Here is a 27722-nt window from a genome sequence, read left to right as displayed (position 1 = left end):
TTTCAATGTCTTTTGTGTCTCAAAAACATTACATTGTTTAAATCTACGACATGGCAAATTTTGGCTTCAAATATTTTAAACACACATGCAAAAAAATATAAAACAGCTGTTTATGTACTGATAGTTTTGCCAATGTGAGATGTCATTTTTAACATACTCATAATGCTCAAAACTTAAAAGCAGAAGGTAGATTTATTAGTCATTTTAAAACAAAGTTTAAAAAACGAAATTATTGAGGAGCATTTCAAGATTAAAAAATAAATGAATAAAATAGATAAATGAATAAATCCTCCTGATAAACTCCTAATGCACTCATTTCTGTGCCGACTGTTAAATGTGGACTTTTATTCTATAAGTCCACACGGAATATTTTTGTTTACTGTAGAACTTTGTTCTGAAAGTCTACGTTTGCCATGTGGAAGTGACGTTTAAGCTTCTGCGTCGTCAAGGCAGCAGATGTTAGCCGTTACATACCGGAAGTCACATTTCCTGTGTGAGAAAAAATATAAAAACCGAGTTGTTTGATGGTGAATAAACAAACAGAAAGCATATATAATTTATTCAACTAAGTAACTGTATTGCTATTACTGCTTTTCTGGCTATAATTTACAAAAAGACGCTTTATTTTTTGACGCAATTCTTTTATTTTGAAAAATCATGACCGGATGTGTGTGTTAGCCACAGCTAGCTTGACGGCTGTCATGTCACGCCCGCTACCGTGACAGCTTGCAGTGAACTCCTCCGGTGCTGCTGCTTTCTGCGTCAAAAACAACCTTTCAGTGACCAGATCTGACTGAAAATGCTGTCCTACATCATCGGCGTAAGTATACATTTGTGAAAAGTAGCCATTTTTTTATTTAATGTTAGTAAACCGTGCTGCGTTAGGTCAGGCTCACATTAGCAAACAGTGCAACCCAGCTGAGCTCTGAGCTGCCTCGGCCTCTGCCCACAGGAATGCCCATGACTCATTTCTCCTGTTATGGATTTAACAAAAAAGGTTTGACTTTAGTGAGACAACGCCCCGCAGAGGTCTCAGACAGTTGGTAGCTAATGCTAGCAGGTGGTGGTCTGAGTCATTTTGACCTTCTTGTCGCAGCTTATCCGAGGCGGCTTTGACAGCATCATCAACCTGATCTTCAGACTTTTCTTCTCAAAGAAGCGACCTGCGCTCACCTTAGAGGACCCCAACGTTAAATATGCGCTGCGGCTGCTGGACAAACAGGTAACTCTTTATTTGCAGATATAACAGGTGCACACAGTTGTCTCTTTACAAACGCAGCAGGTGCGTTCAAGCACCACTGTTGCTCTGTGATGTTTTTTTTTCATGCAACTTTTTTTGTTTTTGGTGTTTTTTTTAAGATATTATCTATTTTTTTTGTGTGCAGATTGTCAGCCATGACACAAGGAAGTTCCGCTTTGCCCTGCCTTCCCCTGAACACATCCTCGGCCTCCCTGTCGGTTAGTATCTGCTCACACACACACACACACACACACACACACACACACACAGCACAGTCATTATGAGACTGTCATTTTGGCTCCTGTTTTATGTACTCTCCTTCCAAAATAAGCGTCGACTGATTGTTGACCTGGCCAATTATCAGGACAATATTTGGCATTTTACTGACTATCTGAATTTGCATTTTATTTTAATCATTGATCAAATTAATTAATAAAAGAAAGCAAATTATTGTTGATATTATTATTTATATTATAAATATAAATAATATTATATAACTTAGATTTTATTATTTATTTATTCATTATAACAGTTATGCATTATTCATATTTATATTATTATTGTTGTTATTATTATTATTATTATTATTATTATTATTATTATTATTATTATTATTATATGCTCAACCAACACAAGGGAAGGCAGTTTGCAATGCATCTTCCAAATTTTATATTTTGACAGAAATATTTTCATTTTAATTTTAAATGCATATCGGTTCCAAATAATTGGTTATTGGTCTTCTTAAGTGCTTATCATCAGTATCGGCCTTGAAAAAGAAATATCGGTCGACCACTATTTTAATTATAACTGTATTGGACACTATGAACTCGAAGTGCGGTGTCATATAGATACCTGTACAAGAACAAAACTACTTAAGACAAGAATTTATTGCACAAACAAAGATGAGGTAATGAGATGATGCAGAGAGCTGCCTTTGTTCAGTGGAAGAAAATAAATATCTGCGAGGAGACGAAAAAAAACAGTAACATGCCCAAAGACAGCTGATTTTTTACTTCTTCTTTTGATGATAATAATAATGATAATTATTATTATTATTGTTGTTGTTAAAGTGAGGCACTCATTGTTGCGTGTTTCTGCTTCAGGGCAGCATATCTATTTGTCTGCGAGAATAGACGGGAAGCTGGTCGTTCGTCCGTACACGCCGGTGTCCAGTGATGATGACAAAGGTTTTGTGGACCTGGTGGTGAAGGTAGGGCCTTAACAGTTTTTCTCTGTGTATGTATGAATTTCCATTTACTTTCCTAAACTAGTTCCTCCTGTTGCCAGATTTACTTTAAAGATGTCCATCCTAAATTCCCCGAGGGGGGGAAGATGAGTCAGTACTTGGAGAGCCTCAGGATCAACGACACTATTGACTTCAGAGGACCCAGCGGTCTTCTCGTTTACAAAGGCAAAGGTAAGCAGCAGATGTCCGAGTAAACGGCGTGAGGAGAGACAACGTTCCTAACCGACTTTCAGCTGCCTGATCTGATGCTGCAACTTTCCCTCCACAGGCGTTTTTGCAATTCAACCAGATAAAAAGTCCCCAGCTGAGACCACGACAGCCAAACATGTCGGCATGATCGCTGGAGGGACAGGTACGGAAACTTCTAGACTCATTTGTAATAGTTTTTCACTTTGGAGATTGTAAAGCAGAAGCTGTGAACTACCCAGATCCAGATCCTGATCCTGATCCTGATCCTGATCCTCCAGTTTAGTTATGATTGATGGCAGAAATTATTTTCTGTCAGTGTGACCCAGGGGCCAATGGTGGCCCTCAGGAAAACTTTGCGTGGCCCCTTTAGCGTAAAATGAAATCCATCCACTGTGACTTTTTTTAAAACTTTTTGGCTTCTTTGATGACTCTGTATATGACATACTATACTGTGAATCACTTTATAATATACTGTGCTATGATGTTTTTTGATCACTTTTTTATTGACATACTAAACAAAGACATTTTTGACACTTTTTTATTATACTGTGACTTTAAAATATGCTTGGCCCAATGTTGTCAGTATAAAATAATACAAAGAATTAGACCACAAACAACTACAGAACAAATAAAACATAAAATAAAATAAAACATAAATTAAAAGATAAAATAACATATATGACAAAAAGTAGTGACTTAAAATGGTATATTGTACTGACTTTTTTAAACATTTTCATTACAAACAATACTTTTTTTCGCTGTTTTATGGCATACAATGCTATGACTTTAATTCTTTTTTGTACTTTTTATGGTATACTGTACTATGATTTTTTAATTTTTGCTATGACTGAAAACATTTTTATAGGATATTATACTATATAAGACTTAAAAAAAAACTTTTTATAACTCTTTAACTTATAATTATTCTATATCCTTTGACTCTTTTCTAAACTTTTTTATGACATAACTCTGTTAGCCTTTTTTGTTTGTTTTTATTTTTTCCATTTTTACCTTTTATGACGTGCTATCCTATGACTTGGCAGAGTTTGCAGTAATGTTTACAGTTTTCTGCGGTTAGTGTGGTCTGTCTTATCTGATCCGACCACACCCACACAGTCTTAATGAAGCAGGTCGGCTGAGTTTTTTAACCGTTGTAATAACTTTTAACTAAACATGTTTTTATTTAATCTATTATTATTGCTTTTTTGTCATAATATTTATTCTGGAGTAATACCCAAACAGTTAAGCCAAGTTTTCAAAGGCTTGAAGAGTTTTCTGTTGGAACCGTAGTACACGGATGTCCACATACTTTTTGCCCCGTATTGTGTGTACTTTGAAGGATCCATGTCTGAAGCGAAGGACATGAACACGTCCTGCTCTGTCTCCTCTCAGGGATCACTCCCATGTTGCAGCTCATCACAGCTGTGATGAAGGATCCTCAGGACCAGACGGTGTGTCACCTACTGTTTGCTAACCAGGTAAGTTTCATCAGCCCGTATCCCACGATGCAACGGTGTTTGAAGTCAGTGTTATTGTAACGTATTTGTTTTCCTGTGTAATTGGGAAGGAGTGGTTCGTACTAGATAAAGGTGGAACGTAGAGCGCTTAAACGCGGTTCTTCCTGTCACAGACGGAGAAAGACATCCTGTTGAGACCAGAGTTGGAAGAGATTCAAGTCAATAATCCGGACCGGTTCAAGCTGTGGTTCACCGTGGACAGAGCACCTGAAGGTACCGTACTGAAATAAAAAGTAACAGTATATTGTGACGTCTAAACCAAGTTTAAAAAACAAAATTACTTTTGTCCTTGATCCTGCTGCATCTTTGGAGTTGAAGGATTTGTTGGTTAAAATCAACAGCTGCTGCAGCTACCATGTCCCTCTCTGTTCTGCCAGCTCATGTCCAACAATGTGTTTTTTATAAAGACATATTTAAATTCTTTAAATGTTCTACATGTTTTCAGTTCCACATTGCAGCTGTCCCGTTGATGGTACACAATGATGTTTGGCATTTATGAAGTGACATAGTAAAGCATGTCCAACAATGTCAGACGTGACATGTCAAAAAAAGAGCTGAAAACAACGTAGAATATATGTCGTCAAAAATAACCCAAAAACGTCATAGTATAGCGTGTCATCAAAATGACCGTAAATACCACAAAACCATCATAGTACAGTGTGGCATCTCAGATGACCACTTTTGACATTCTATACAATGTTGTTTTCGGCTGTTGCTGTTGTTGGGACACGTCATACAGTCATTTGGGCTACAACTTTCTTTGCTATGGCGTGTTTCGGAAGGCTATTTTATGTCGTTTGAAGTGGTTTTTAGCTGTTTTTGGGACATGTCATATTTTGACATTTTTACATGAAAAAAGTTTTGGGCACCTTTTGCAACTTTCTTTGCTATGGCATTTTTTGGAGGCTATTTAATGCAGTTTAAAGTGGTTTTCAGTTGTTTTTGGGATTTGTCATTTTTTGATATTTTTGCCATACTATAGCCTTGCTTTTTCGGTCATTTTTTCCACATGAGGAATTTTGGTGTTTTGGGCTCTTTGTCCAACTTACTTTGCGATGGCGTGTTTCGGAGGGCTATTTTATGTGGTTTAGAGTGACTTTAGGCTGTTTTTGGGACATGTCATATTTTGACATTTTTGCCATACTATAGCCTTGCTTTTTTATCCATTTTTTCCACATGAGAAATTTTGGTGTTTTGGGCTCTTTGTCCAATTTACTTTGCTATGGCGTGTTTTGGAAGGCTATTTAATGCGGTTTAAAGGGGTTTTCAGCTATTTTTGGGACATGTCATATTTTGACATTTTTGCCATACTATAGCCTTGCTTTTTTGGTCATTTTTCCACATGCGAAATTTTGGTATTTTGGGCTTTTTGTGTTAACTTTCATTGCTATGGCATGTTTCAGAAGGCTATTTTATGTCATTCGAAGTGGTTTTTAGCTGTTTTTGGGACATGTCATATTTTGACATTTTTGCCATACTATAGCCTTGCTTTTTTGGTCATTTTTCCCACATGCAAAATTTTGATATTTTGGGCTTTTTGTGTTACTTTCATTGCTATGGCATGTTTCAGAAGGCTATTTAATGCTGTTTAAAGTGACTTTAGGCTGTTTTTGGGACATGTCATATTTTGACATTTTTGCCATACTATAGCCTTGTTTTTTTGTCCATTTTTTCCACATGAGAAATGTTGGTGTTTTGGGCACTTTTTGCAACTTTCTTTGCTATGGCGTGTTTTTGTAGGCTATTTAATGTAGTTTAAAGTGGTTTTCAGCTGTTTTTGGGACATGTCATATTTTGACATTTTTGCCATACTATAGCCTTGCTTTTTTGTCCATTATTTCCACATGAGGAATTTTGGTATTTTGAGCTTTTTGTGTTACTTTCATTCCTATGGCGTGTTTCATAAGGCTATTTTATGTCGTTTGAAGTGGTTTTTAGCTGTTTTTGGGACATGTCATATTTTGACATTTTTGCCATACTATAGCCTTGCTTTTTTATCCATTTTTTCCACATGAGAAATTTTGGTGTTTTGGGCTCTTTGTCCAATTTACTTTGCGATGGCGTGTTTCGGAGGGCTATTTTATGTGGTTTAGAGTGACTTTAGGCTGTTTTTGGGACATGTCATATTTTGACATTTTCGCCATACTATAGCCTTGGTTTTTCGGCCATTTTTTCCACGTGAGAAATTTTGGTGTTTTGGGCTCTTTGTGCAACTTTCTTTGCTATGGCGTGTTTCGGAAGGCTATTTTATGTCATTTTAAGTGGTTTTTAGCTGTTTTTGGGACATGTCATATTTTGACATTTTTGTCATGCTATAGCCTTGCTTTTTCTGCCATTTTTTCCACATAAGAAATTTTGGTGTTTTGGGCTCTTTGTGCAATTTTCTTTGCTATGGTGTGTTTCGGAAGGCTATTTTATGTAGTTTAGAGTGACTTTAGGCTGTTTTTGGGACATGTCATATTTTGACATTTTTGCCATACTATAGCCTTGCTTTTTCTGTCATTTTTTCCACGTGAGAAATTTTGGTGTTTTGGGCTCTTTGTGCAACTTTCTTTGCTATGGCGTGTTTCGGAAGGCTATTTTATGTCATTTTAAGTGGTTTTTAGCTGTTTTTGGGACGTCATATTTTGACATTTTTGTCATGCTATAGCCTTGCTTTTTCTGCCATTTTTTCCACATAAGAAATTTTGGTGTTTTGGGCTCTTTGTGCAATTTTCTTTGCTATGGTGTGTTTCGGAAGGCTATTTTATGTAGTTTAGAGTGACTTTAGGCTGTTTTTGGGACATGTCATATTTTGACATTTTTGCCATACTACTATAGCCTTGCTTTTTTGGTCATTTTTTCCACATGAGGAATTTTGGTATTTTGAGCTTTTTGTGTTACTTTCATTGCTATGGCGTGTTTCATTAGGCTATTTAATGCGGTTTCAAGTGGTTTTCAGCTGTTTTTGGGACATGTCATTTTTTGACATTTTTGCCATACTATAGCCTTGCTCTTTTGGTCATTTTTTCCACATGAGCAATTATAGAATTTTGAGCCCTTTTTGCAACTTTCTTTGCTATGGTGTGTTTCTGAAGGCTATTTAATGCGGTTTGAAATGGTTTTTAGCTGTTTTTGGGACATGTCATATTTTGACATTTTTGCCATACTATAGCCTTGCTTTTTTGTCCATTTTTTCCACATGAGAAATTTTGGTGTTTTGGGCTTTTTTTGCAACTTTCTTTGCTATGGCGTGTTTTTGAAGGCTATTTAATGTGGTTTAGAGTGACTTTAGGCTGTTTTTGGGACATGTCACATTTTGACATTTTTGCCATACTATAGCCTTGCTCTTTCGGTCATTTTTTCCACATGAGCAATTATAGAATTTTGAGCCCTTTTTGCAACTTTCTTTACTATGGTGTGTTTCTGAAGGCTATTTAATGCGGTTTGAAATGGTTTTTAGCTGTTTTTGGGACATGTCATATTTTGACATTTTTGCCATACTATAGCCTTGCTTTTTTGTCCATTTTTTCCACATGAGAAATTTTGGTGTTTTGGGCTTTTTTTGCAACTTTCTTTGCTATGGCGTGTTTTTGAAGGCTATTTAATGTGGTTTAGAGTGACTTTAGGCTGTTTTTGGGACATGTCACATTTTGACATTTTTGCCATACTATAGCCTTGCTCTTTCGGTCATTTTTTCCACATGAGCAATTATAGAATTTTGAGCCCTTTTTGCAACTTTCTTTGCTATGGTGTGTTTCTGAAGGCTATTTAATGTGGTTTGAAATGGTTTTTAGCTGTTTTTGGGACATGTCATATTTTGACAATTTTGCCATACTATAGCCTTGCTGTTTCGGTCATTTTTTTTTCACGTGCCAAATTTTGATGTTTTGAGCCCTTTTTTGCAACTTTCATTGCTATGGCGTGTTTTTGAAGGCTATTTAATGCAGTTTGAAGTGGTTTTCAGCTGTTTTGGGGATATGTCATATTTTGACAATTTGCCATACTATAGCCTTGCTTTTTTGTCCATTATTTCCACATGAGGAATTTTGGTATTTTGAGCTTTTTGTCTTACTTTCATTGCTATGGCGTGTTTCATAAGGCTATTTGATGTCGTTTGAAGTGGTGTTTAGCTGTTTTTGGGACATGTCATATTTTGACAATTTGCCATACTATAGCCTTGCTTTTTTGTCCATTTTTTCCACATGAGAAATGTTGGTGTTTTGGGCTTTTTTTGCAACTTTCTTTGCTATGGCGTGTTTTTGAAGGCTATTTAATGTGGTTTCAAGTGGTTTTCAGCTGTTTTTGGGATATGTCATATTTTGACATTTTTGCCATACTATAGCCTTGCTTTTTTGGTCATTTTTTCCACATGAGGAATTTTGGTGTTTTGAGCTTTTTGTGTTACTTTCATTGCTATGGCGTGTTTCATTAGGCTATTTAATGCGGTTTAAAGTGGTTTTCAGCTGTTTTTGGGACATGTCATTTTTTGACATTTTTGCCATACTATAGCCTTGCTCTTTCGGTCATTTTTTCCACATGAGCAATTATAGAATTTCGAGCCCTTTTTGCAACTTTCTTTGCTATGGTGTGTTTCTGAAGGCTATTTAATGTGGTTTGAAATGGTTTTTAGCTGTTTTTGGGACATGTCATATTTTGACATTTTTGCCATACTATAGCCTTGCTGTTTCGGTCATTTTTTTCCACGTGCCAAATTTTGATGTTTTGAGCCCTTTTTGCAACTTTCTTTGCTATGGCATGTTTTTGAAGGCTATTTAATGCAGTTTGAAGTGGTTTTCAGCTGTTTTGGGAATATGTCATATTTTGACAATTTGCCATACTATAGCCTTGCTTTTTTGTCCATTATTTCCACATGAGAAATGTTGGTGTTTTGGGCTTTTTTTGCAACTTTCTTTACTATGGTGTGTTTCTGAAGGCTATTTAATGCGGTTTGAAATGGTTTTTAGCTGTTTTTGGGACATGTCATATTTTGACATTTTTGCCATACTATAGCCTTGCTTTTTTGTCCATTTTTTCCACATGAGAAATTTTGGTGTTTTGGGCTTTTTTTGCAACTTTCTTTGCTATGGCGTGTTTTTGAAGGCTATTTAATGTGGTTTAGAGTGACTTTACGCTGTTTTTGGGACATGTCACATTTTGATATTTTTGCCATACTATAGTCTTGCTTTTTTGTCCATTTTTTTCCACGTGCCAAATTTTGATGTTTTGAGCCCTTTTTGCAACTTTCTTTGCTATGCCGTGTTTTTGAAGGCTATTTAATGTGGTTTAAAGTGGTTTTCAGCTGTTTTTGGGATTTGACATTTTTTGACATTTTTGCCATACTATAGCCTTGCTTTTTCAGTCAATTTTTCCACATGAGAAATTTTGGTGATTTGGGCACTTTTTGCAACTTTCTTTGCTATGGCGTGTTTTTGAAGGCTATTTAATGTGGTTTCAAGTGGTGTTTAGCTGTTTTTGGGACATGTCATATTTTGACAATTTGCCATACTATAGCCTTGCTTTTTTGTCCATTATTTCCACATGAGGAATTTTGGTATTTTGAGCTTTTTGTGTTACTTTCATTCCTATGGCGTGTTTCATAAGGCTATTTTATGTCGTTTGAAGTGGTTTTTAGCTGTTTTTGGGACATGTCATATTTTGACATTTTTGCCATACTATAGCCTTGCTTTTTTGTCCATTTTTTCCACATGAGAAATTTTGGTGTTTTGGGCTTTTTTTTGCAACTTTCTTTGCTATGGCGTGTTTTTGAAGGCTATTTAATGCGGTTTCAAGTGGTTTTCAGCTGTTTTTGGGATATGTCATATTTTGACATTTTTGCCATACTATAGCCTTGCTTTTTTGGTCATTTTTTCCACATGAGGAATTTTGGTATTTTGAGCTTTTTGTGTTACTTTCATTGCTATGGCGTGTTTCATTAGGCTATTTAATGCGGTTTACAGTGGTTTTCAGCTGTTTTTGGGACATGTCATTTTTTGACATTTTTGCCATACTATAGCCTTGCTCTTTCGGTCATTTTTTCCACATGAGCAATTATAGAATTTTGAGCCCTTTTTGCAACTTTCTTTGCTATGGTGTGTTTCTGAAGGCTATTTAATGTGGTTTGAAATGGTTTTTAGCTGTTTTTGGGACATGTCATATTTTGACAATTTTGCCATACTATAGCCTTGCTGTTTCGGTCATTTTTTTTTTCACGTGCCAAATTTTGATGTTTTGAGCCCTTTTTGCAACTTTCATTGCTATGGCGTGTTTTTGAAGGCTATTTAATGCAGTTTGAAGTGGTTTTCAGCTGTTTTGGGGATATGTCATATTTTGACAATTTGCCATACTATAGCCTTGCTTTTTTGTCCATTATTTCCACATGAGGAATTTTGGTATTTTGAGCTTTTTGTGTTACTTTCATTCCTATGGCGTGTTTCATAAGGCTATTTTATGTCGTTTGAAGTGGTTTTTAGCTGTTTTTGGGACATGTCATATTTTGACATTTTTGCCATACTATAGCCTTGCTTTTTTGTCCATTTTTTCCACATGAGAAATTTTGGTGTTTTGGGCTTTTTTTGCAACTTTCTTTGCTATGGCGTGTTTCATAAGCCTATTTAATGTGGTTTCAAGTGGTTCTCAGCTGTTTTTGGGATATGTCATATTTTGACATTTTTGCCATACTATAGCCTTGCTTTTTTGGTCATTTTTTCCACATGAGGAATTTTGATGTTTTGAGCCCTTTTTGCAACTTTCTTTGCTATGGCTGGTTTTTGAAGGCTATTTAATGCAGTTTAAAGTGGTTTTCAGCTGTTTTTGGGATTTGACATTTTTTGACATTTTTGCCATACTATAGCCTTGCTTTTTTGTCCATTTTTTCCACATGAGAAATTTTGGTGTTTTGGGCTTTTTTTTGCAACTTTCTTTGCTATGGCGTGTTTTTGAAGGCTATTTAATGTCGTTTCAAGTGGTTTTCAGCTGTTTTTGGGATATGTCATATTTTGACATTTTCGCCATACTATAGCCTTGCTTTTTTGGTCATTTTTTCCACATGAGGAATTTTGGTATTTTGAGCTTTTTGTGTTACTTTCATTGCTATGGCGTGTTTCATTAGGCTATTTAATGCGGTTTAAAGTGGTTTTCAGCTGTTTTTGGGACATGTCATTTTTTGACATTTTTGCCATACTATAGCCTTGCTCTTTCGGTCATTTTTTCCACATGAGCAATTGTAGAATTTTGAGCCCTTTTTGCAACTTTCTTTGCTATGGTGTGTTTCTGAAGGCTATTTAATGTGGTTTGAAATGGTTTTTAGCTGTTTTTGGGACATGTCATATTTTGACATTTTTGCCATACTATAGCCTTGCTGTTTCGGTCATTTTTTTCCACGTGCCAAATTTTGATGTTTTGAGCCCTTTTTGCAACTTTCTTTGCTATGGTGTGTTTTTGAAGGCTATTTAATGCGGTTTAAAGTGGTTTTCAGCTGTTTTTGGGATTTGACATTTTTTGACATTTTTGCCATACTATAGCCTTGCTTTTTTGTCCATTTTTTCCACATGAGAAATTTTGGTGTTTTGGGTTTTTTTTGCAACTTTCTTTGCTATGGCGTGTTTCATAAGCCTATTTAATGTGGTTTCAAGTGGTTCTCAGCTGTTTTTGGGATATGTCATATTTTGACATTTTTGCCATACTATAGCCTTGCTTTTTTGGTCATTTTTTCCACATGAGGAATTTTGATGTTTTGAGCCCTTTTTGCAACTTTCTTTGCTATGGCTGGTTTTTGAAGGCTATTTAATGCAGTTTAAAGTGGTTTTCAGCTGTTTTTGGGATTTGACATTTTTTGACATTTTTGCCATACTATAGCCTTGCTTTTTTGTCCATTTTTTCCACGTGCCAAATTTTGATGTTTTGAGCCCTTTTTGCAACTTTCTTTGCTATGGCATGTTTTTGAAGGCTATTTAATGCAGTTTGAAGTGGTTTTCAGCTGTTTTTGGGATATGTCATATTTTGACAATTTGCCATACTATAGCCTTGCTTTTTTGTCCATTATTTCCACATGAGGAATTTTGGTATTTTGAGCTTTTTGTGTTACTTTCATTCCTATGGCGTGTTTCATAAGGCTATTTTATGTCGTTTGAAGTGGTTTTTAGCTTTTTTTGGGACATGTCATATTTTGATATTTTTGCCATACTATAGCCTTGCTTTTTTGTCCATTTTTTCCACATGAGAAATTTTGGTGTTTTGGGCTTTTTTTTTCAACTTTCTTTGGTATGGTGTGTTTTTGAAGGCTTATTTATGTGGTTTCAAGTGGTTTTCAGCTGTTTTTGGGATATGTCATATTTTGACAATTTGCCATACTATAGCCTTGCTTTTTTGTCCATTTTTTCCAAATGAGAAATTTTGGTATTTTGGGCTTTTTTGTGTTACTTTCATTGCTATGGCTTGTTTCATAAGGCTATTTTATGTTGTTTAAAGTGGTGTTTAGCTGTTTTTGGGACATGTCATATTTTGACATTTTTGCCATACTATAGCCTTGCTTTTTTGTCCATTTTTTCCACATGAGAAATTTTGGTGTTTTAGGCTCTTTTTGCAACTTTCTTTGCTATGGCGTGTTTTTGAAGGCTATTTAATGCGGTTTGAAATGGTTTTTAGCTGTTTTTGGGACATGTCATATTTTGACATTTTTGCCATACTATAGCCTTGCTTTTTCGGTCATTTTTTCCACATGCGAAATTATGGTGTTTTGCGCTGTTTGTGCAAGTTTCTTTGGTATGGTGTGTTTTTGAAGGCTTATTTATGTGGTTTCAGGTGGTTTTCAGTTGTTTTTGGGACATGTCATATTTTGACATTTTTGCCATACTATAGCCTTGCTTTTTCGGTCATTTTTTCCACATGAGGAATTATGGAGTTTTGGGCACTTTTTGCAACTTTGTTTGCTATGGCGTGTTTTGGCAGGCTATTTTATGTGGTTTAAAGGGGTTTTCAGCTGTTTTTGGGACATGTCATTTTTTGACATTTTTGCCATACTATAGCCTTGCTTTTTTGTCCATTTTTTCCACATGAGAAATTTTGGTGTTTTGGGCTTTTTTTGCAACTTTCTTTGCTATGGTGTGTTTCGGAAGGCTATTTTATGTAGTTTAGAGTGACTTTAGGCTGTTTTTGGGACATGTCATATTTTGACATTTTTGCCATACTATAGCCTTGCTTTTTCTGTCATTTTTTCCACATGAGAAATTGTAGAGTTTTGGCCACTTTTTGCAACTTTCTTTGCTATGGCGTGTTTTTGGAGGCTATTTAATGCGTTTTAAAGTGTTTTTCAGCTGTTTTTGGGACATGTCATTTTTTGACATTTTTGCCATACTATAGCCTTGCTTTTTTGTCCATTTTTTCCGCATGAGAAATTTTGGTGTTTTGGGCTTTTTTTGCAACTTTCTTTGCTATGGTGTGTTTCGGAAGGCTATTTTATGTAGTTTAGAGTGACTTTAGGCTGTTTTTGGGACATGTCATATTTTGACATTTTTGCCATACTATAGCCTTGCTTTTTCGGTCATTTTTTCCACATGCGAAATTATGGTGTTTTGCGCTGTTTGTGCAAGTTTCTTTGGTATGGTGTGTTTCTGAAGGCTTATTTATGTGGTTTCAGGTGGTTTTCAGTTGTTTTTGGGACATGTCATATTTTGACATTTTTGCCATACTATAGCCTTGCTTTTTCGGTCATTTTTTCCACATGAGAAATTATGGAGTTTTGGGCACTTTTTGCAACTTTCTTTGCTATGGCATGTTTTGGCAGGCTATTTTATGTGGTTTAAAGGGGTTTTCAGCTGTTTTTGGGACATGTCATATTTTGACATTTTTGCCATACTATAGCCTTGCTTTTTCGGTCATTTTTTCCACATGAGAAATTGTAGAGTTTTGGCCACTTTTTGCAACTTTCTTTGCTATGGCGTGTTTTTGGAGGCTATTTAATGCGTTTTAAAGTGTTTTTCAGCTGTTTTTGGGACATGTCATTTTTTGACATTTTTGCCATACTATAGCCTTGCTTTTTTGTCCATTTTTTCCGCATGAGAAATTTTGGTGTTTTGGGCTTTTTTTGCAACTTTCTTTGCAATAGCGTGTTACGGAAGGCAATTTTATGTGGTTTAGAGAGACTTTAGGCTGTTTTTGGGACATGTCATATTTTGACATTTTTGCCATACTATAGCCTTGCTTTTTCGGTCATTTTTTCCACATGCGAAATTATGGTGTTTTGCGCTGTTTGTGCAAGTTTCTTTGGTATGGTGTGTTTCTGAAGGCTTATTTATGTGGTTTCAGGTGGTTTTCAGTTGTTTTTGGGACATGTCATATTTTGACATTTTTGCCATACTATAGCCTTGCTTTTTCGGTCATTTTTTCCACATGAGGAATTATGGAGTTTTGGGCACTTTTTGCAACTTTCTTTGCTATGGCGTGTTTTGGCAGGCTATTTTATGTGGTTTAAAGGGGTTTTCAGCTGTTTTTGGGACATGTCATATTTTGACATTTTTGCCATACTATAGCCTCGTATTTTCAGTATATTCTACGTCATTTTTTGACATTTTCATGGAGCCCCAGCTCTTCTCTTTCGGAGTCTGTGCTTTCTCCTTACTCCGACACTAAATAATTGAATGCCACCTAAGACCGGAGAGATAGTGGCTTATTAGAGGTATGGTGTCTTTTCCTTTTTGAGTAATGAATACCCAGAAGCGTCTACTTTCATGGTTGACCAGACCAAGAGATCAATCCTGCAGTATTTGGGCTCAGGGAGCATCTCTGGTCCGTCCCTTACTGGGGGACGCTCTGAGAGTACCTCTGTCACAACCCTCCCTTGGTTCTTTTTGAGATTATATTCACTCGTGATCCTTTCAAGCCAAGCAGCAACCTGACAATTCTCTTTTATCCAGCAACCTGTTTCTTTTTTGTATTGTTTCATCTTTGTAGCAACTCACCAGATTCTAAGAGGGATGAAAAGGCGAACACACAGGGATGATTGAAATAGGTTCAAACTGCTCAAGGCAGGCTTTATTCAAAGACAAAAATTTACAAAGCGTAAATCAAAAGCACCTCACTCCCTTTTACAGGAGTTACATAAACCGTCTAACAAAAGATCTAGGCAATATAAAACAGAAACACACAAGAACAAAAAGCACAAAAAGCACACAGTGATCTATTGTTTCTGGGAAGTCTGGAATCTGGAAGTCCGTCACGTCTCCACTTGATGTCTCTCCTCGTTGGTTGACCTTGGGATGGAGGATTCGGTAAGAAGCTTACGCCTGCTGCTTGGGTTGTCATGTTTGGGTAGATGCTTCGATCATCTGCTGCGGGGGAGTTTCCAGCCCTCCAAATGTGATTTCCTTTTACAGATTGCTCAAATGTCTATAGTTTGGAATTTCCAGTTGTATTTTTGATATGCTATATTATAGCATATTGGGCCATTTTTACAAAATTCTATGCCAGGACATGTCTCTATGTACTATTTTATGTGGTTTTCAGCTGTTTTTGGTATTTGTCATATTTTGACATTTTTGCCATACTATAGCCTTGCTTCTTTGGTCTTTTTTTCCACATTATAAATTTTGGTGTTTTGGGCTCTTTGTGCAACTTTCTTTGCTATGGCATGTTTTTGAAGGCGATTTAATGTGGTTTAAAGTGGTTTTCAGCTGTTTTTGGGACATGTCATATTTTGACAATTTGCCATACTATAGCCTTGCTTTTTTGGTCATTTTTTCCACATGAGGAATTTTGGTATTTTGAGCTTTTTGTGTTACTTTCATTGCTATGGTGTGTTTCATTAGGCTATTTAATGCGGTTTGAAATGGTTTTCAGCTGTTTTTGGGACATGACATATTTTGACATTTTTGCCATACTATAGCCTTGCTTTTTTGTCCATTTTTTCCACATGAGAAATTTTGGTGATTTGGGCTTTTTTTTGCAACTTTCTTTGCTATGGCATGTTTTTGACGGCTATTTAATGTGGTTTAAAGTGGTTTGAGCTGTTTTTGGGACATGTCATTTTTTGACATTTTTGCCATACTATAGCCTTGCTCTTTCGGTCATTTTTTCCACATGAGCAATTATAGAATTTTGAGCCCTTTTTGCAACTTTCTTTGCTATGGTGTGTTTCTGAAGGCTATTTAATGCGGTTTGAAATGGTTTTTAGCTGTTTTTGGGACATGTCATATTTTGACATTTTTGCCATACTATAGCCTTGCTTTTTTGTCCATTTTTTCCACTTCAGAAATTTTGGTATTTTGGGCTTTTTATGCAACTTTCTTTGCTATAGCGTTTTTCGGCAAGCTATTTCATGTGATTTAGAGTGGCTTTAAGCTGTTTTTGGGACATGTCATTTTTTGACATTTTCGCCATACTATAGCCTTGCTTTTTTGGTCATTTTTTCCACATGAGGAATTTTGGTATTTTGAGCTTTTTGTGTTACTTTCATTGCTATGCCGTGTTTTTGAAGGCTATTTAATGTGGTTTAAAGTGGTTTTCAGCTGTTTTTGGGACATGTCATATTTTGACATTTTTGCCATACTATAGCCTTGCTTTTTTGTCCATTTTTTCCACATGAGAAATTTTGGTGTTTTGGGCTTTTTTTGCAACTTTCTTTGCTATGGCGTGTTTTTGAAGGCTATTTAATGTGGTTTCAAGTGGTTTTCAGCTGTTTTTGTATATGTCATATTTTGACATTTTTGCCATACTATAGCCTTGCTTTTTTGGTCATTTTTTCCACATGAGAAATTTTGGTGTTTTGGGCTTTTTTTGCAACTTTCTTTGCTATGGCGTGTTTTTGAAGGCTATTTAATGTGGTTTCAAGTGGTTTTCAGCTGTTTTTGGGACATGTCACATTTTGACATTTTTGCCATACTATAGCCTTGCTCTTTCGGTCATTTTTTTCCACATGAGCAATTATAGAATTTTGAGCCCTTTTTGCAACTTTCTTTACTATGGTGTGTTTCTGAAGGCTATTTAATGTGGTTTTAAATGGTTTTTAGCTGTTTTTGGGACATGTCATATTTTGACATTTTTGCCATACTATAGCCTTGCTTTTTTGTCCATTTTTTCCACATGAGAAATTTTGGTGTTTTGGGCTTTTTTTGCAACTTTCTTTGCTATGGTGTGTTTTTGAAGGCTATTTAATGTGGTTTCAAGTGGTTTTCAGCTGTTTTTGGGATATGTCATATTTTGACATTTTTGCCATACTATAGCCTTGCTTTTTTGGTCATTTTTTCCACATGAGGAATTTTGGTATTTTGAGCTTTTTGTGTTATTTTCATTGCTATGGTGTGTTTCATTAGGCTATTTAATGCGGTTTAAAGTGGTTTTCAGCTGTTTTTGGGATTTGACATTTTTTGACATTATTGCCATACTATAGCCTTGCTTTTTCAGTCAATTTTTCCACATGAGAAATTTTGGTGATTTGGGCACTTTTTGCAACTTTCTTTGCTATGGTGTGTTTTTGAAGGCTATTTAATGTGGTTTCAAGTGGTTTTCAGCTGTTTTTGGGATATGTCATATTTTGACATTTTCGCCATACTATAGCCTTGCTTTTTTGGTCATTTTTTCCACATGAGGAATTTTGGTATTTTGAGCTTTTTGTGTTACTTTCATTGCTATGGCGTGTTTCATTAGGCTATTTAATGCGGTTTAAAGTGGTTTTCAGCTGTTTTTGGGACATGTCATTTTTTGACATTTTTGCCATACTATAGCCTTGCTTTTTTGTCCATTTTTTCCACATGAGAAATTTTGGTGTTTTGGGCTTTTTTTGCAACTTTCTTTGCTATGGCGTGTTTTTGAAGGCTATTTAATGTGGTTTAGAGTGACTTTAAGCTGTTTTTGGGACATGTCACATTTTGACATTTTTGCCATACTATAGCCTTGCTCTTTTGGTCATTTTTTCCACATGAGCAATTATAGAATTTTGAGCCCTTTTTGCAACTTTCTTTACTATGGTGTGTTTCTGAAGGCTATTTAATGCGGTTTGAAATGGTTTTTAGCTGTTTTTGGGACATGTCATATTTTGACATTTTTGCCATACTATAGCCTTGCTTTTTTGTCCATTTTTTCCACATGAGAAATTTTGGTGTTTTGGGCTTTTTTTTGCAACTTTCTTTGCTATGGCGTGTTTTTGAAGGCTATTTAATGTGGTTTCAAGTGGTTTTCAGCTGTTTTTGGGATATGTCATATTTTGACATTTTTGCCATACTATAGCCTTGCTTTTTTGTCCATTTTTTCCAAATGAGAAATTTTGGTATTTTGGGCTTTTTCTGTTACTTTCATTGCAATGGCGTGTTTTTGAAGGCTATTTTATGTCGTTTGAAGTTGTGTTTAGCTGTTTTTGGGACATGTCATATTTTGACATTTTTGCCATACTATAGCCTTACTTTTTTGTCCATTTTTTCCACATGAGAAATTTTGGTGTTTTGGGCTTTTTTTGCAACTTTCTTTGCTATGGCGTGTTTTTGAAGGCTATTTAATGTGGTTTAGAGTGACTTTAAGCTGTTTTTGGGACATGTCACATTTTGACATTTTTGCCATACTATAGCCTTGCTCTTTTGGTCATTTTTTCCACATGAGCAATTATAGAATTTTGAGCCCTTTTTGCAACTTTCTTTACTATGGTGTGTTTCTGAAGGCTATTTAATGCGGTTTGAAATGGTTTTTAGCTGTTTTTGGGACATGTCATATTTTGACATTTTTGCCATACTATAACCTTGCTTTTTTGTCCATTTTTTCCACATGAGAAATTTTGGTGTTTTGGGCTTTTTTTTGCAACTTTCTTTGGTATGGTGTGTTTTTGAAGGCTTATTTATGTGGTTTCAGGTGGTTTTCAGTTGTTTTTGGGACATGTCATATTTTGACATTTTTGCCATACTATAGCCTTGCTTTTTTGTCCATTTTTTCTACATGAGAAATTTTGGTGTTTTGGGCTTTTTTTTGCAACTTTCTTTGCTATGGCGTGTTTTTGAAGGCTATTTAATGCGGTTTAAAGTGGTTTTCAGCTGTTTTTGGGATATGTCATATTTTGACAATTTGCCATACTATAGCCTTGCTTTTTTGTCCATTTTTTCCAAATGAGAAATTTTGGTATTTTGGGCTTTTTTGTGTTACTTTCATTGTTATGGCTTGTTTCATAAGGCTATTTTATGTTGTTTAAAGTGGTGTTTAGCTGTTTTTGGGACATGTCATATTTTGACATTTTTGCCATACTATAGCCTTGCTTTTTTGTCCATTTTTTCCACATGAGAAATTTTGGTGTTTTAGGCTCTTTTTGCAACTTTCTTTGCTATGGCGTGTTTTTGAAGGCTATTTAATGCGGTTTGAAATGGTTTTTAGCTTTTTTTGGGACATGTCATATTTTGACATTTTTGCCATACTATAGCCTTGCTTTTTCGGTCATTTTTTCCACATGCGAAATTTTGGTGTTTTAGGCTCTTTGTGCAAGTTTCTTTGGTATGGTGTGTTTTTGAAGGCTTATTTATGTGGTTTCAGGTGGTTTTCAGTTGTTTTTGGGACATGTCATATTTTGACATTTTTGCCATACTATAGCCTTGCTTTTTCGGTCATTTTTTCCACATGAGGAATTATGGAGTTTTGGGCACTTTTTGCAACTTTGTTTGCTATGGCGTGTTTTGGCAGGCTATTTTATGTGGTTTAAAGGGGTTTTCAGCTGTTTTTGGGACATGTCATTTTTTGACATTTTTGCCATACTATAGCCTTGCTTTTTTGTCCATTTTTTCCGCATGAGAAATTTTGGTGTTTTGGGCTTTTTTTGCAACTTTCTTTGCTATGGTGTGTTTCGGAAGGCTATTTTATGTAGTTTAGAGTGACTTTAGGCTGTTTTTGGGACATGTCATATTTTGACATTTTTGCCATACTATAGCCTTGCTTTTTCAGTCAATTTTTCCACATGAGAAATTTTGGTGATTTGGGCACTTTTTGCAACTTTCTTTGCTATGGCGTGTTTTTGAAGGCTATTTAATGTGGTTTAGAGTGACTTTAGGCTGTTTTTGGGACATGTCACATTTTGACATTTTTGCCATACTATAGCCTTGCTCTTTTGGTCATTTTTTCCACATGAGCAATTATAGAATTTTGAGCCCTTTTTGCAACTTTCTTTGCTATGATGTGTTTTTGAAGGCTATTTAATGCGGTTTGAAGTGGTTTTCAGCTGTTTTTGGGATATGTCATATTTTGACAATTTGCCATACTATAGCCTTGCTTTTTTGTCCATTTTTTCCACATGAGAAATTTTGGTATTTTGGGCTTTTTGTGTTACTTTCATTGCAATGGCGCGTTTCATAAGGCTATTTTATGTCGTTTGAAGTGGTTTTTAGCTGTTTTTGGGACATGTCATATTTTGACATTTTTGCCATACTATAGCCTTGCTTTTTTGTCCATTTTTTCCACATGAGAAATTTTGGTGTTTTGGGCTTTTTTTGCAACTTTCTTTGCTATGGCGTGTTTTTGAAGGCTATTTAATGTGGTTTCAAGTGGTTTTCAGCTGTTTTTGGGATATGTCATATTTTGACATTTTTGCCATACTATAGCCTTGCTTTTTTGGTCATTTTTTCCACATGAGGAATTTTGGTATTTTGAGCTTTTTGTGTTACTTTCATTGCTATGGCGTGTTTCATTAGGCTATTTAATGCGGTTTAAAGTGGTTTTCAGCTGTTTTTGGGACATGTCATTTTTTGACATTTTTGCCATACTATAGCCTTGCTCTTTCGGTCATTTTTTCCACATGAGCAATTGTAGAATTTTGAGCCCTTTTTGCAACTTTCTTTGCTATGGCATGTTTTTGAAGGCTATTTAATGCGGTTTAAAGTGGTTTTCAGCTGTTTTTGGGATTTGACATTTTTTGACATTTTTGCCACACAGTCAATTTTTCCACATGAGAAATTTTGGTGATTTGGGCACTTTTTGCAACTTTCTTTGCTATGGTGTGTTTTTGAAGGCTATTTAATGCGGTTTGAAGTGGTTTTCAGCTGTTTTTGGGATATGTCATATTTTGACAATTTGCCATACTATAGCCTTGCTTTTTTGTCCATTTTTTCCAAATGAGAAATTTTGGTATTTTGGGCTTTTTGTGTTACTTTCATTGCAATGGCGTGTTTCATAAGGCTATTTTATGTTGTTTGAAGTGGTGTTTCGCTGTTTTTGGGACATGTCATATTTTGACATTTTTGCCATACTATAGCCTTGCTTTTTTGTCCATTTTTTCCACATGAGAAATTTTGGTATTTTGGGCTTTTTTTGCAACTTTCTTTGCTATGGCGTGTTTTTGAAGGCTATTTAATGTGGTTTCAAGTGGTTTTCAGCTGTTTTTGGGATATGTCATATTTTGACATTTTTGCCATACTATAGCCTTGCTTTTTTGGTCATTTTTTCCACATGAGGAATTTTGGTATTTTGAGCTTTTTGTGTTACTTTCATTGCTATGGCGTGTTTCATTAGGCTATTTAATGTGGTTTAAAGTGGTTTTCAGCTGTTTTTGGGACATGTCATTTTTTGACATTTTTGCCATACTATAGCCTTGCTTTTTTGTCCATTTTTTCCACATGAGAAATTTTGGTGTTTTGGGCTTTTTTTGCAACTTTCTTTGCTATGGCGTGTTTTTGAAGGCTATTTAATGTGGTTTAGAGTGACTTTAGGCTGTTTTTGGGACATGTCACATTTTGACATTTTTGCCATACTATAGCCTTGCTCTTTCGGTCATTTTTTGCACATGAGCAATTATAGAATTTTGAGCCCTTTTTGCAACTTTCTTTGCTATGGTGTGTTTCTGAAGGCTATTTAATGTGGTTTGAAATGGTTTTTAGCTGTTTTTGGGACATGTCATATTTTGACATTTTGCCATACTATAGCCTTGCTTTTTGTCCATTTTTTCCACATGAGAAATTTTGGTGTTTTGGGCTTTTTTGCAACTTTCTTTGCTATGGCATGTTTTTGAAGGCTATTTAATGTGGTTTAAAGTGGTTCGAGCTGTTTTTGGGACATGTCATTTTTTGACATTTTTGCCATACTATAGCCTTGCTCTTTCGGTCATTTTTTCCACATGAGCAATTATAGAATTTTGAGCCCTTTTTGCAACTTTCTTTACTATGGTGTGTTTTTGAAGGCTATTTAATGCGGTTTAAAGTGGTTTTCAGCTGTTTTTGGGATTTGTCATTTTTTGACATTTTTGCCATACTATAGCCTTGCTTTTTTGTCCATTTTTTACACATGAGAAATTTTGGTGTTTTGGGCTTTTTTTTGCAACTTTCTTTGCTATGGCGTGTTTTTGAAGGCTATTTAATGTGGTTTCAAGTGGTTTTCAGCTGTCTTTGGGACATGTCATATTTTGACATTTTTGCCATACTATAGCCTTGCTTTTTTGGTCATTTTTTCCACGTGCCAAATTTTGATGTTTTGGGCTTTTTGTGCAACTTTCTTTGCTATGGTGTGTTTCATTAGGCTATTTAATGTGGTTTGAAGTGGTTTTCAGCTGTTTTTGGGATATGTCATATTTTGACATTATTGCCATACTATAGCCTTGCCTTTTCAGTCCATTTTTCCAAATGAGAAATTTTGGTGATTTTGGGCTTTTGTGTTACTTTCATTGCTATGGCGTGTTTCATAAGGCTATTTTATGTCGTTTGAAGTGGTTTTCAGCTGTTTTTGGGACATGTCATTTTTTGACATTTTTGCTATACTATAGCCTTGCTTTTTTGGTCATTTTTTTCCACATGCGAAATTTGGGTATTTAGGGCTTTTTGTGTTACTTTCATTGCTATGGCATGTTTCAGAAGGCTATTTAATGCGGTGGAAAGTGACTTTAGGCTGTTTTTGGGACATGTCATTTTTTGACATTTTGCCATACTATAGCCTTGCTTTTTCAGTCAATTTTTCCACATGAGAAATTTTGGTGTTTTGAGCCCTTTTGCAACTTTCTTTGCTATGGTGTGTTTCTGAAGGCTATTTAATGTGGTTTAGAGTGACTTTAGGCTGTTTTTGGGACATGTCACATTTTGACATTTTTGCCATACTATAGCCTTGCTCTTTCGGTCATTTTTTCCACATGAGCAATTATAGAATTTTGAGCCCTTTTTGCAACTTTCTTTGCTATGGTGTGTTTCTGAAGGCTATTTAATGTGGTTTGAAATGGTTTTTAGCTGTTTTTGGGACATGTCATATTTTGACATTTTTGCCATACTATAGCCTTGCTTTTTTGTCCATTTTTTCCACATGAGAAATTTTGGTATTTTGGGCTTTTTGTGTTACTTTCTTTGCTATGGCGTGTTTTTGAAGGCTATTTAATGTGGTTTAGAGTGACTTTAGGCTGTTTTTGGGACATGTCACATTTTGACATTTTTGCCATACTATAGCCTTGCTCTTTCGGTCATTTTTTCCACATGAGCAATTATAGAATTTTGAGCCCTTTTTGCAACTTTCTTTACTATGGTGTGTTTTTGAAGGCTATTTAATGCGGTTTAAAGTGGTTTTCAGCTGTTTTTGGGATTTGTCATTTTTTGACATTTTTGCCATACTATAGCCTTGCTTTTTTTGTCCATTTTTTCCACATGAGAAATTTTGGTGTTTTGGGCTTTTTTTTGCAACTTTCTTTGCTATGGCGTGTTTTTGAAGGCTATTTAATGTGGTTTCAAGTGGTTTTCAGCTGTCTTTGGGACATGTCATATTTTGACATTTTTGCCATACTATAGCCTTGCTTTTTTGGTCATTTTTTCCACGTGCCAAATTTTGATGTTTTGAGCCCTTTTTGCAACTTTCTTTGCTATGGCGTGTTTTTGAAGGCTATTTAATGTGGTTTGAAGTGGTTTTCAGCTGTTTTTGGGATATGTCATATTTTGACAATTTGCAATACTATAGCCTTGCTTTTTTGGTCATTTTTTCCACATGAGGAATTTTGGTATTTTGAGCTTTTTGTGTTACTTTCATTGCTATGGCGTGTTTCATAAGGCTATTTTATGTCGTTTGAAGTGGTGTTTAGCTGTTTTTGGGACATGTCATATTTTGACATTTTTGCCATACTATAGCCTTGCTTTTTTGTCCATTTTTTCCACATGAGAAATTTTGGTGTTTTGGGCTTTTTTTGCAACTTTCTTTGCTATGGCGTGTTTTGTCAGGCTATTTTATGTGGTTTAAAGTGGTTTTCAGCTGTTTTTGGGACATGTCATTTTTTGACATTTTGCCATACTATAGCCTTGCTTTTTCAGTCAATTTTTCCACATGAGAAATTTTGGTGATTTGGGCACTTTTTGCAACTTTCTTTGCTATGGCGTGTTTTTGAAGGCTATTTAATGCGGTTTGAAGTGGTTTTCAGCTTTTTTTTGGGATATGTCATATTTTGACAATTTGCCATACTATAGCCTTGCTTTTTTATCCATTTTTTGCAATTGAGAAATTTTGGTGTTTTGGGCTCTTTGTGCAACTTCCTTTGCTATAGCGTCTTTCATTAGGCTATTTTATGTGGTTTAAAGTGGTTTTCAGCTGTTTTTGGGACATGTCATATTTTGACATTTTTGCCATACTATAGCCTTGCTCTTTTGTCCATTTTTCCACATGAGAAATTTTGGTGTTTTGGGCTTTTTTGCAACTTTCTTTGCTATTTTGTGTTTTTGAAGGCTATTTAATGTGGTTTGAAATGACTTTAGGCTGTTTTTGGGACATGTCACATTTTGACATTTTTGCCATACTATAGCCTTGCTTTTTGTCCATTTTTTCCACATGAGCAATTTTGGTATTTTGAGCCCTTTGTGCAACTTTCTTTACTATGGTGTGTTTTGAAGGCTATTTAATGCGGTTTAAAGTGGTTTTCAGCTGTTTTGGGGATTTGTCATTTTTTGACATTTTTGCCATACTATAGCCTTGCTTTTTTGTCCATTTTTTACACATGAGAAATTTTGGTGTTTTGGGCTTTTTTTTGCAACTTTCTTTGCTATGGCGTGTTTCATTAGGCTATTTAATGTGGTTTCAAGTGGTTTTCAGCTGTCTTTGGGACATGTCATATTTTGACATTTTGCCATACTATAGCCTTGCTTTTTGGTCATTTTTTCCACATGAGCAATTGTAGATGTTTTGAGCCCTTTTTGCAACTTTCTTTGCTATGGCGTGTTTTTGAAGGCTATTTAATGTGGTTTGAAGTGGTTTTCAGCTGTTTTTGGGATATGTCATATTTTGACAATTTGCCATACTATAGCCTTGCCTTTTTGTCCATTTTTTCCAAATGCGGAATTTTGGTATTTTGGGCTTTTTGTGTTACTTTCATTGCTATGGCGTGTTTCATAAGGCTATTTTATGTCGTTTGAAGTGGTTTTCAGCTGTTTTTGGGACATGTCATTTTTTGACATTTTTGCTATACTATAGCCTTGCTTTTTTGGTCATTTTTTTCCACATGCGAAATTTGGGTATTTAGGGCTTTTTGTGTTACTTTCATTGCTATGGCATGTTTCAGAAGGCTATTTAATGCGGTTTAAAGGGGACTTTCAGCTGTTTTTGGGACATGTCATTTTTTGACATTTTGCCATACTATAGCCTTGCTTTTTCAGTCAATTTTTCCACATGAGAAATTTTGGTGATTTGGGCACTTTTTGCAACTTTCTTTGCTATGGCGTGTTTTTGAAGGCTATTTAATGCGGTTTGAAGTGGTTTTCAGCTTTTTTTTGGGATATGTCATATTTTGACAATTTGCCATACTATAGCCTTGCTTTTTTATCCATTTTTTGCAATTGAGAAATTTTGGTGTTTTGGGCTCTTTGTGCAACTTCCTTTGCTATAGCGTCTTTCGGAAGGCTATTTTATGTGGTTTAGAGTGACTTTAGGCTGTTTTTGGGACATGTCATATTTTGACATTTTTGCCATACTATAGCCTTGCTTTTTTGTCCATTTTTTCCACATGAGAAATTTTGGTGTTTTGGGCTTTTTTTGCAACTTTCTTTGCTATGGCGTGTTTTTGAAGGCTATTTAATGTGGTTTAGAGTGACTTTAGGCTGTTTTTGGGACATGTCACATTTTGACATTTTTGCCATACTATAGCCTTGCTTTTTTGGTCATTTTTTCCAAATGAGAAATTTTGGTGTTTTGGGCTCTTTGTGCAACTTCCTTTGCTATAGCGTGTTTCGGAAGGCTATTTTATGTGGTTTAGAGTGACTTTAGGCTGTTTTTGGGACATGTCATATTTTGACATTTTTGCCATACTATAGCCTTGCTTTTTTGGTCATTTTTTCCATGTGAGAAATTATATAGTTTTGTGCACTTTTTGCAACTTTCTTTGCTATGACGTGTTTCGGAAGGCTATTTTATTTGGTTTAAAGTGGCTTCCGGCTGTTTTTGGGACATGTCGTATTTTGACATTTTTGCCATACTATAGCCTTGCTTTTTCGGTCATTTTTTAGACCTGTTATATTATGGTGTTTTTGGCTATTTTTGCAACATTCTATGCTATGGTATGACTTGTCACAATATTTTAAAACATAAAACCACATAAAATAACTTGCAGAGATGCAGAGACATGCCATAGCATAGAATGTTTTTTAAAAAAAGACCAAAAACATAATATTACACCATGTTGAAAACAACAAAGACTTGCAAAAATGTCATTGTGTAGTATGTTTTTGAAAATGACCAGAAAATGCAAGATATGATAGTATTCTGTGTCATCCAAAATAGCACAAAGAAAGTCATGTGTAAAATGTTAAACTTCAGGAACTTCTCTGTTTCAGGCTGGGAATACAGCCAAGGCTTCATCAGTGAAGACATGGTGAGGGAACACCTGCCGCCTCCAAGTGATGACACTCTGATCCTGATGTGTGGTCCTCCGCCAATGATCCAGTTCGCTTGCAACCCCAATCTGGACAAAGTCGGCCACGCCAGCAGCCGCAGGTTCACCTTCTAGACATCCGTCCACATCGAGGAAAGGAGGTTTGGGCATAATAGGCCGTTTGTTTATTATACGCTCTACCCTGAAAGCATTAAAGCACTCATATAGTTGCAGTGGGTATTGCACTAGGTATACTCTATTTATGCCATGATATTGATCATGCAGCAGAATTACAGCACAGACCAATAAATGTAATCAGGAAGTGTAATGAAAGGGGTGGCAAATGGTACATATTTGGGCTTGTTTGAGACTGAAAAAAGTAAGAAGAGCAGATGATGTAAGTAAAAATGTTTTGATGGAGAGCTTGAAAATGAGGATGTGATTCCAACTCTGTTTCAAACAATATCAGAGGAGTTGAGGTTTACTGGCTGCTTACTGAGTGCCTTAACACTTGCAAAGCTTTTTTTATGCACAGTATAAGATTCGTGACCACTGGCTTCATCTACACAGAATTATATTCATTATTCCATTACTGCTGTTGCGAATGTTTTACAGTTACATCTGCCCCTCTATATCTGTTGTTATGTCAAAGATGTCAATATTTGCTAAAACATGTTAAGTGATTTTTTGGAACGTGATGTGGTTACTAATAAGTCTTTGCTGCAAGTCTGGCAACAGTGGCTCATCGTGTTTGAATATGCAACATTAAAAAATGCTACTGAA

The 27722-nt window shown here is 35.5% G+C and overlaps 1 protein-coding gene across 1 annotated transcript; it reads left to right on the top strand.

Annotated features, from left to right (window-relative positions):
* Positions 1-662: 662 nt before the first annotated feature.
* Positions 663-27722, top strand: LOC121961396 (NADH-cytochrome b5 reductase 3). The gene is made up of 9 exons (XM_042511375.2): positions 663-820; positions 1097-1222; positions 1386-1458; positions 2344-2450; positions 2528-2657; positions 2755-2838; positions 4068-4153; positions 4306-4405; positions 26902-27722. Exons 1-9 carry the CDS (start codon positions 800-802, stop codon positions 27072-27074), a joined length of 900 nt encoding a protein of 299 aa, XP_042367309.1. The 5' UTR covers positions 663-799; the 3' UTR covers positions 27075-27722.

This window comes from Plectropomus leopardus, chromosome 22 (assembly GCF_026936395.1).
Source record: "Plectropomus leopardus strain MGB_pleo_1.0 chromosome 22, ASM2693639v1, whole genome shotgun sequence".
Lineage (NCBI taxonomy): Eukaryota > Metazoa > Chordata > Actinopteri > Perciformes > Serranidae > Plectropomus > Plectropomus leopardus.
This window is presented reverse-complemented; position numbering and strand designations above follow the sequence as displayed.

Excerpts from the sequence above, each read along its gene's own strand:
- LOC121961396 (XM_042511375.2), top strand. The coding sequence starts at position 800 with ATGCTGTCCTACATCATCGGC. Across the intron at positions 2,658-2,754 it reads TCTCGTTTACAAAGGCAAAG|GCGTTTTTGCAATTCAACCA; the intron begins GTAAGCAGCAGA and ends TTCCCTCCACAG. Across the intron at positions 4,154-4,305 it reads ACCTACTGTTTGCTAACCAG|ACGGAGAAAGACATCCTGTT; the intron begins GTAAGTTTCATC and ends TTCCTGTCACAG.